This window comes from Corylus avellana, chromosome ca4 (assembly GCF_901000735.1).
Source record: "Corylus avellana chromosome ca4, CavTom2PMs-1.0".
Taxonomy (NCBI): Eukaryota; Viridiplantae; Streptophyta; class Magnoliopsida; order Fagales; family Betulaceae; genus Corylus; species Corylus avellana.
This window is the reverse complement of record NC_081544.1, coordinates 33,905,312-33,916,353: the sequence shown is the minus strand read 5'-3', so window position 1 is coordinate 33,916,353 and position 11,042 is coordinate 33,905,312. Positions and strand designations below refer to the sequence as shown.

Sequence of the window (11,042 nt, the reverse complement as noted above, 5' to 3'; positions counted from 1 at the left end):
TATATATATATATATATATATATATATATATATATATATTATGGGTGACGTGTGTCAAAATTAGATCGGTGCTAATGTCACATTTAACGGTTTTTGATAAAAAGTTAGACATAAGGATTTTTTTTTTTGGGAAAGTTAGACTGAAGTTGGGTGTGTGGACCTATTTGTTATTTTTACATACTACAAGAAAGTCTTATAATATTTTTATACCACATGAAGCTTATTGTAAATTGGAATAACAAGGGGGCATGACCTTCCAAATTTTCAATTTTTCTTTTAAATTTTGTTTTTATAAAGTTGAATATATATATATAAACTTAGAAACCATACATGGCCTTTATAAAAAATAAGTTTGACCCATCGTTAATACTTTGGCACTTCTAGATAATAAATCTTGGTTCCGTCCTGGGTGTAATCACATAGATTGATTTTTTATATATATTTTTTTCTTTTTATATAGAAAAGTTAATCATTAAATATTTTTTGGTTAAATATTAATTGAATTATTATATTCACCATTTCTTTTTGCCTTTAAGTTTTTGGAATAATTGATGATATAAATATGGTATTAAAGCAAAAATTTTAAATTCGAACCATGTCTCAAAAATTCATCTCTCATTACAATTAAATATTGTGGGGCCTCACCTCTTTTTTTTTTTTTTTTAGAAAAAAAAAATATATATTGTGGGGCTTCACTTATTAGGTAAAAATTTGGGCCCAACAAAATTTAAATATTAATTGAATGAATAAATTAATTCATCAATTTTCACTTATCCTAAACTTTTAAAAGAATTGGTGATTTAACGATATATTTATTTGGCCCGGTTTGGGGTGTTCAAGCACCACATATGATCAACTTGAGGTGTTCGACCGAGTAATACTATAAGTCTTTTTTGTGTCATTCTAATAAAGATGTAACTTTTAAAATCACTATTAAGCTTGTGATTGATTATTATTAAATTTTAATCTAATTGTGATTTTAAAAGTCACCTTATTTTTAGATGGATGCAAGAATAACTTCTAAAATTACTTGTATTCGACCACACCAACAAACGCTCAAACCACTTTCTTTTTTACCATTTGCTTTCGCGATCTTAGCCCAAAAAAAATGTATTGCACTAAATTCAAATCTCATATGGAAATAGGTTAATTTGTGTGAAACACATTAATTAGCTCAGCACAAACAAACAAACACACGCACGCTAAGTGTATAATTAGAAATGTATAATAATTAATCTAAGGAAATGAAAGACGCTTATTCATTTTCATTTGGTCCACCTATGGCTCCGTGCTCTGCGGTGGGCTCGTACAGATGGTACTTGAAAGGACACCGATCTCGTCAATAAAGAAAATTTCCAACTCACATCTATAATCTAATGCCGCATGTGTATGCACAGTTAATCACAAATCATAAACTATTGCAATGAGAAAAGAGAAGAAAAATTAAAGAGATATTAAACCACCAAGGTGATGGTTCAATGATCCAAATAAATTTTTAAGTGGTCAATGTATGTATTAGGACGTGGGTTCGAATCTTCACAATGGAGAATCTTCACATATGTTTGATTAGTATTAGCCGCTTTAAATTATTATTGATGTCCGGACGGGGTTGGGTCAGGCTATGACTCAGTTAGACTTGAGGGAGTATTTGCGGTTCCTACTGTTTAGGCTTATTCTGTGCGGCTTCTAACGGGTAGGTACTATTATGGTTATGTCCGGGTAGGATAGTAGTTATTGCTCAGTCGGACTTGAGGGAGCGCTTGATTTTCACCGTCTAAGCCCTTCTCTTTTTTTTTTTTTTTTTTTTAAGGATAACCCTAAAAAAAATAAAAAATAAAATGGTCATACTATGCTGGCGCTTTAGATCGAGGCCACGTTAGGGGAAGAAGAAGAAGCATGAGGCGAACTTTGGGGGCCTCAGAGAGATCCGTGATGTTGCTTTGATGGCTTTTTGTTGGCCATGAATTCAGGCTCCTTGGAATACAAACAAAGTGGTGGGGACGAATATATATGCACTTTTGTCTTGAATCAATTCAAGAATCAATGGGGATCACGCACACAGGCAAAAGGGTCTTCTTCTAACTGAACATTCACATGCACAAGGACAATGTCCACACAAGTACTATTAACATCATCTACAATGAGCAACCCCCATAGGCCAGCTTAAGATCAAATTAATTGCATTGTTCTTTGTGCGATTGAACTATTATTATGTTTCAAACCTTCAAATTCTAGAATGATTTGGAGAGTGACTGCTAATTCTAGGATCAGTACTTCAACATTTGCACTTTCTCCTACTCCAATTTAATTTGGATGGTGATGTGGAAACTTGAATGGTCAGTCATGGTCTTTTGCTTTTGTCATTCTTCTAAGCACTAATACAAGTATATATATATTCTTATGAGAAATGCTACACATTTTAAATTTATTTTTCAAAAATTGGTTTTCAAATGATATGTCACTATCTTATGAGTTGGTGACACACTTCTCAAAATAATAAATCTCATGAGATGGTAATACATTATTTGAGAACTAATTTTTGAGAAACAAATTTAGGATGTGTAGCACTTCTCTATTCCTACATAATATATGATACCAACATGAAAAACAATTGTTGCCCACGCCTTACAAATTCATGTGGCATCTTTTTAGTGGTAACAAAATTTGATAGTTGAATTTAATTGTTAAGTAGCTGACGTGCTAAGTATGAGCGTGGCTTAAAAGAGTCCTTAATGCTTTTACGAATATAACAACTTTCAATTACTCTAGCTCCATAGGGCGAATATTTAAGTGCATTGTGAATAAAGAGTACTCAACTCCTTTCTTGTCGCAAGTTGTTTAACACGGGTCTTCTTGACAATTATGAAAAATGTTGCTTGCTAGCAACAAAACTCGGGACTTGGAATCAAGGTTACTCATGACATTTGTAAGCCGCCACTTAGTGCATTATTTGACGTGCTTGAAAAGTGCCTATGTGGTGTCTCACGTTGTTTGGATGTGAAAAATATCATGATATATATATGCTTATATGAAGCAAATTCTCTCTAAATAGTACAAAATATTTTGGGGGTAAACTCAAGAATAGAAACGTGCGGGCAGAGACCCAAAGCAAGCAATAGTACTATTATAGCCCTCTTTATTGATAATTGTTAGAATATTAATTAAATTAATTATTTTTTGTTAATTTAAATTATGGGGATAATCGGTGATTTAACATAAATCTTGCAAAATTAATTAAAAATTTTCCTTTAATATTGAAAAAATAGTTAACGTACCTAGCATAGAATAATCGCAAATCACACCGATTTGTTGCTTTATTCTCAAGATTGAAGTACCCATACCATTGTAATAGATAATGACATTGAATATGACAACATTCCAGCGAATACAAAGTTTTAGATCTCAATATTTTATTGAGGCTAGGAAAGGGAAACAAATGAAGGTGTAGGTGTTACAAGCTAGTGTATGGAATTTCCGCACAACCCCATCTCATGATGGGAAGGGACTGGTAACACCCTTTTTTACCTTATTTGCCCGTAGAATCAAGGGTACATGCCCCTTTCCCCTATATCTGCTCATATCTATTATTATTATCTAGCCGCACATGCTGACGAGTGGTCTCAAAGCACGAAGCATTTCATGCCTTGGCTGGTTACTGACACACTTTCACAAATTAATAATGCAGCACACACAAGAAACCCTAATCATCTGTATGCATGGGGTTCACGAGAGGTCTCCCAAGTTCACGAGCGTATAAGCACAAAAAGACGGCTAAGAAGGTCGTAGTCAAAGCGCTCTTCTTTCCTAATATTGTTTATATCATCATTATTGACCCATTCTTGTCACAGAGAAAATAAAAAGGCATGCAATTAATTAGGATAAAAAATAAAACAAATTATTTGAATTAAAAAAGGAAACATGAGACTTAAGAAATAAATTATGTGTCCCATGGACTATTATGGTACAGGAGAAACAGAAAGGACCCATACATTCACGTACGTAGTAATATGTAACTTCAATTAAATAGAGTGTATATTATAATATTACACAGTAAGATTATCATATTTCACTCTTAAGTCTGTACGTCTGTACGAGTTTATTTGAAGCACTTTACATCTAATATTATGATTATTATAGTTAAACAGACATTTCAGGTACAAGAATCACAACGATAAACAGAAAAACACATATAAAATGTCGCTTGTTAACGGTTTTTGCCAAAAAAGATTTATCGTAAGTGCTCTATCATGCTAAGCAAGCAGCATTGTTAGAATATTAATTAAATTAATTAAATTTTATTAATTTATTAGTGATTTAACATAATATCAAACTCTTATTGCCAATGGGCCTCTTTGTCCTAAACCATCTAATCACAATGTCATTTGCAATAAGCGGGTGTATAAAATCAAGCAATGCCAAGATGGATATATTGATCGGTTTAATTGATACGTAGCTAAGAAATTATTATTTTCTTTTCTTTTTTCATTTGGAATTCCCACAGATTAAAAACTTGGGGATGACAAAGTACACGCAAGCACAGAGCTAGAGTTTGATGGGATAATGGAAAGGGACGGGTGGAGGGGTCAAAGAATCTAAAGGATAAACCTTGGTTGGCAACGAAAAGGAGGTGTAGTTCCTCACTGAAGGCACAGCCTCGTGACTTCAGAAGCTCTGAGTGAACAAACGGAAACTAACAGAAATTTTTTTTTTAAAAAAAAAAACAGCAAAGATGAAATTATTAGCTAGAATGTGAATTTAGCTTGATGGGCTGTAAGAAATGTGTGTGTTTGAACTTGAGCTTCAGAATAATTTTTGGAACCCCAACTCAGAGACTGCAGCAGTTCATGGGACTGAGGAAAATTAAAAGAGCACTTTAAAACTGGTCCTCTCCGAAGAACAAATATTTCAGGGTTTCCCTGCAGGCTTCAAAGCTGATGCCCTTTTCTGCTGCTACTAAACTGTACTGCTGTTTACATAAAGTAAAAAGTACGCAATTTTTTGAGTGCTGCATCACAATCTTTCTTGTTTGTCCTTTCCAATCTTTCTTTCTTTCTTTATCAATGTCATCGTACACTACACAGGTTCTAAACATGTGATCTGAGAAAAAAGCTATTTTTCCCTTTTTATTGTGAATTTAATTATTGTTAGTTGGGAACTTCGTATATATATTTATTTTCAATTATTAATTAGTCATTTAGAAAAAATATTTTAAAAATCAAATAGAGCAAAACTATGGGCGCATGGAGGTGTGTTTCCTTTTTCTATTGAAACCAGAAATTCAAAACTCTGATGAGTGATGGCGCCATGTGTTCTCTAGGAGACAGTTAGTTTCAGTTACTTTTCACCATTTCTCTCTCTTCCATCATTGGGAAACAGGAATTTTTGCTTGGAGAAAGGGAAAGGGAAAGGGAAAGGGAAAGGGAAAGGGAAGGAAGAGGATTGAAGCAAAGTTATAATTTCAAACAGCCTCATATTTCTTCCTAGCCATATGGGGGGAGCGGGTTAAGAAGACAAAGCAATAAAGTCTTAGCCCGTGAAGGGTGCATGTGACCGTGTAGAGCTGTTATAATCAGTGCCGGCTCTTGACACCTTATAGACCCACCCACTCACGTGCCTCTTTTTGGCTTTTACATCTAATAGTGCTGAAGCCTGACTTATTGTATTTACTATAAAACAAATAAAATAATGTGCTATATATGCTTGCAGGTTTGAAAACCATTTAGGTGATAAAAAAAAATAAAAATAAAAACCCAAAGAAATTTGGAAAGAAGAAGATTATAAGATCAGGATGGGGGAAAAAAGCTTCTAAAACAACATGTTTAATTAATGTGTCTTGAGAGTTTTTTTTTTTTTTTTTTTGAAGTGTTCTGTGAAAACAGTTTTTATAGTTTGAAAAAGTGTTTTTGAGTTATTTGTAGATTTGGATTGCCGTCGCTGCCTTGTGCATCAGAGTTTGGCATATATCGATATATAATTGATTAACGATGTGTTCGCACAAGCAATTGGATGCGTCACATGCAACGACATATTGACATGTGGGAAAATGGACCAACTGGTGATCGAGCCAAACAAATTCCAACCAAAATTCACATAAAAGAAAACAAGACAATTAATAAACGAGAAAAAAAAAAAACAGTGAAGGAATTAAGAATAAAACATAAATGCCTACTATACCAATTTAAAAACTTACTAATGTCTCTGCACAGTCTTCAGCATTGGCGTTCTCTTCCTATATAAACCCAGCCATCACTCATTTTGCCTATCTTCAAAAGCTCACATCTATCTCTCTCTCTCTCTCTCTCTCTCGTCCACATTTATGCTAAACATGAGTGGATTGAGCTTCAGAAGCCTCACATTCATGCTTTTGGTGGCCTTTCTACTTTGGTCATCGAACTTTGAAGCTTGCAATGCTAGAAGAGGCAGGCATTGGAGGCAAAGCAGAGGTTCCTCGGGTTCTCTGGCTAAGAAGAAAGGAAAGAGTCACGGCAAGGGTAATTCCCACCACAGTGGAGGATCAAAGCCAAAACCTCCACCTCACAAAGCTCCCCCACTTCCAACTCCTAAACCAAAGGGAGATTTCCCCCCAAGTCCGCCGCAGAAAGGTTCCAATGGCGGGCATTCTGCCACTTTTAACGTGCTAGATTTTGGTGCCAAGGGTGATGGTAGCTCCGATGACACGAAGGTGATTCTCCACTTCTCATTTGTGCAATAAAAAACAAAAAAAAAAAATTATACAAAACTATACAAGGATTCGCATTTTTTTCAGATAAGTAGAATTTTTTTTTTTTCCCATGGAAATTCAGTTTAATGCCAGAATTACAAGTGAAAAATGCATTATGGAACATGTATAGTAGGGTTGTTGGGTCAATTAATCGTAGTTCTCTCATCTAAAAAGCAATGCAAGTTGCTCAGGCCATTTTAAGGATCATCAATCAGGGGGTACAATTACAAAATAACAAATAAATGTTAATTTAATAAACTAGATTATAGAAAGAAAAAACTTTGTCCTATAGACCGGCAAGAAAAGGGAATTTATTTTCTCGCTTGTTTTCTTTTTCCAATTAAATTACATTAACAAGCAACTTAAAATACAAAATATTAAAAATTAATTTAAATTACTTTTTTAACAAACTTATTCTGTTTTTTTTTTTTTTTCTAAAGGCAAGAGTGATAGCAATAGTTTGTTGTATGTAAAAATTCTGAAAGGCATAACAAAATTGTACATTGCGTGGAAGAATTAATGAAAGATACAAAAAGGTCAAGACATAAGAACTAACCAAGCAGGTAGGACCCACAACAGAAAATGATTCCCGTTACGGCAGTTGGGGTGATAATTCCAACAATTATTTAATACAATTTTTGCACAAACGTACACCAACTAGATCACATCATAGTGTTAACAAATAAATACGCATGTACAGTTGATTTATGAGTAGCAGCTTACCTAAAAATTGTTACGGTGCATCGCAGGCATTCCAAGCTGCATGGGCAGCTGCTTGCAAGGTGGAGGCATCAAAGGTAATCGTTCCATCAGCATCCGTATTCCTCGTGGGACCCATTTCATTCTCTGGTCCATACTGCCAACCAAACATTGTATTTCAGGTAAATACCGACATACTCATCTTTCTTTGATTAAATAATTAACACCGCAGGACCCACCCATTAGCATTTCCGTATTACAAATTCACGGGAGTGTTCCTGGTGCTAGCTTATTTATAGGACTAATCAAAACTATTTCTCTGTTAGTTAAACAGCTTTTTATAATTACTTATAAGTTCAAGTCTCACCTAGTCAAAAATTGATATAAAATTTAGTATTTTTAGAATCTAGCTGCTTTATATGAATTATTTATTTTTTCAATGTGAGACCGAATTGTTATGATTCGGGTAAAAGTCAAAAAGATTTCCATTGTTGTAAAAAGTTTGAATGATTATGATCCAGGCAGTAGACTTCTGATGCTTTCACCTTTGATCATTTTAAGTAATAGGGGTGAATTATGATGGAACTCATCCTCCATTACCATTCATCCAATAATGCATAAACAAAAACTGGTACTTTTTTAAAATTGGAGATTAAAGAGAAGATTTTTGTCAGCTGGACGGGACGATCATTGCTCCAACAAACTCCAAAGCTTGGGGCGGAGGTCTGTTACAATGGCTTGAGTTCACAAAGCTGAGGGGAATTAGCATTCTGGGAAAAGGTGTGATTGATGGAAGAGGCTCAGTGTGGTGGCAGGATGCCCCTTTTGATGATCCTGTTGATGACGAATCAAAACTCATTATCCCATTAAATAGCACTCTTGAAAAGCACCCACCAATGCCGGTAACAATCTCTCTCCTCCTCCCTTCGTATCTTTTACCTTCACAATTATCTGAAGCTAATCATTCATGCTTCTCCCACAACTGTGTGGTGTAGATAACAAGCCAGCTTGGGAGGACAATGCCAAGCATCAAGCCAACTGTAAGGACCATTCAAAAACTTTACACGCCTGCCATATTTTCGTGGCCCTGCAATCCTTTTAACATGATTGCTATTTGTTGCATTTTTTATTGCACAGGCACTGAGGTTTTATGGGAGTGTTAATGTCACGGTCACAGGCATAACAATTCAAAGTAGTCCCCAGTTTCACCTCAAGTTTGACAACTGCATGGGAGTGTTGGTCCATGATATAAGCGTCTCATCTCCCGGTAACAGCCCCAACACGGATGGAATCCATCTGCAGAACTCCAAAGATGTTCTAATTTACAGCAGCACTCTCGCTTGTGGTAATTCAATACTTCTACCTGAACAATTCTTGTCATTCTATTTGTTTAAACAATACTGGGCCACAGCTTGAGCTAGAATTAAGAATACAACCAACCTGCAGAGTCAAAGATTGAGATTACATAATTTGAAAGCAATATAGAAATGACAGACGAAAATATTACATAACTGTGATACTTGAGGTAGGATTATGAAAAAAAAAAAAACAAAAATGGCACAATCTTATCCTGCCAAACCCGTATTCCTCTGAGCAACAATCTCTGACCACTTACACTTTGACACATGGCTCCAGCATTGCAGCCACCAGTTATAGGACAAGTGTCATACCCTAAAGCTTTAGTGGATCATCCAGTATTGGATTAGGTCTTGAACCCCACAGATAAGAAGAACACTTTTTTTGTTGTATTCTCTCAAATTTTCTTGTCTTCATCAGCAACTAGAATTTCTGCTTCCCAATTCTTGTCTCTTTTGTCTATTTATGCCAGACAGCTAACATGTAATGAACTTATGGTCCATACATCCAGTATAATGTTTTAGCGGGAAATGACTGCATTTATATAAAAATTAAAAGCTCAAATCTTATACATAAATAACATGGAAAGTGAGCAGGACATGGAATAAGCTCTAAGACTGACATAAAATATGATAGTATAAGCTGACTATAACTTTAGAAAAAGAGGTGTTAAATTTCTAATGACATGTGCAGGAGATGACTGTATTTCTATACAAACTGGATGCTCAAATGTATACATACACAACATCAACTGTGGGCCAGGACATGGAATCAGCATTGGAAGTCTTGGAAAGGATGGCACCAAAGCCTGTGTCTCAAACATCACAATCCGGGATGTCATTATGCACAACACAATGAATGGTGTCAGAATCAAGACGTGGCAGGTATTGATACCAATTGTAATTCAAGAAGTAAATAAAACCAAGATTCTGCTCGAGGAAGCAGATCAACTTTTATTTTTTATAAGTAAATAACTCACGCATTCCATGGGACTTAAAATCCATACTTATAGGGGGTAGAAGTGCCCTCTGAACCAAAGGCAGATAGACTTTGACAGAGTCAGAAAATTGAAGGCTAACACTTTTATCCTTTGTTGGTCACTAATATGGCTCAGCCAGTGACTTTTTGGGACAAAATCCTAAGTCAAATAAATTAGACCAGTTCAACATATAGTTTTCAGGATTTGACAAATTCATAAAGAACTAGGAAAACTTTGAGAAGCCATTTTGATATTCACAAGAGCTTAAAATGAAATCAAATCAAAATTTGGAACCTTTTAAGAACACAATCTGAGTAATAACACCAGACATAAGCAATTCTTAAGCAACTATATTATTCATGAAATCTGTGCTCCTCCAAAACCTCCAAGTTGTTGCAAATGCCAGGCGTAAACCTGCTGTATCTCTTACACATGATTTCAAATGCAAAATCTGCAGGGAGGATCAGGCTCTGTGCAGGGGGTACTGTTCTCAAACATTCAAGTTTCTGAAGTTCAACTCCCAATTGTGATTGACCAATATTATTGTGACAAAAGCATCTGCAAGAACCAATCATCAGCTGTTGCTCTATCAGGAATCAACTATGAGAGGATAAGGGGGACATACACGGTTAAGCCCGTTCACTTTGCCTGCAGTGACAATCTACCATGTGTAGATGTAACACTAACTGCCATAGAGCTAAAACCACTGCAAGAGCAATACCACTTGTATAATCCCTTCTGCTGGCAGACTTTTGGAGAGTTGAGGACTCCCACTTTGCCGCCAATAGATTGTGTACAGATCGGCAAGCCACCGAACAACCGGGTTCAATCCGATTATGATCTCTGTTGAGCTCAAAATTATTATTCAATGATATAGTCGCTTGTGTGGTCGGCATGACTGCCAGACCCCTTTTACACCATTAGCCAGTTACGTAAAGCATGTATATTATGACAGTCCTAGTTTATTTATAGGAATTCTTCTCTAGCAAGGTTGTATGGATTGAGATTGTGATAGAGTATACAGGCATTGCTTTTTGCTAGAGTCCCATAAGAGCGTATAAGGAAAGCTTGCTTATTATTAATAGATTGCCAGAGTATTGGATATTTTACAAATTGCTCCATCCAAATTCCCAACAAAGAGTATCCTCTATACATAGAGCATCGACAAGAAACATGTAATGCTGTGCTGAATGCGCTGAATTAACTTGCATAAATGTTCATAGCAACTAACAAACAAAACATCAAACACGTGATCCACATAACACAAATACTGAAATACACAATGGA

General features: G+C 35.4%; 1 protein-coding gene across 1 annotated transcript; it reads left to right on the top strand.

Annotated features, from left to right (window-relative positions):
• The first annotated feature begins 6,234 nt into the window (after positions 1-6,234).
• Positions 6,235-10,912, top strand: LOC132180065 (polygalacturonase At1g48100). Its single transcript, XM_059592910.1, has 7 exons — positions 6,235-6,682; positions 7,471-7,602; positions 8,095-8,322; positions 8,416-8,460; positions 8,558-8,765; positions 9,470-9,660; positions 10,213-10,912. Exons 1-7 carry the CDS (start codon positions 6,317-6,319, stop codon positions 10,603-10,605), a joined length of 1,563 nt encoding a protein of 520 aa, XP_059448893.1. The 5' UTR covers positions 6,235-6,316; the 3' UTR covers positions 10,606-10,912.
• Positions 10,913-11,042: the final 130 nt, after the last annotated feature.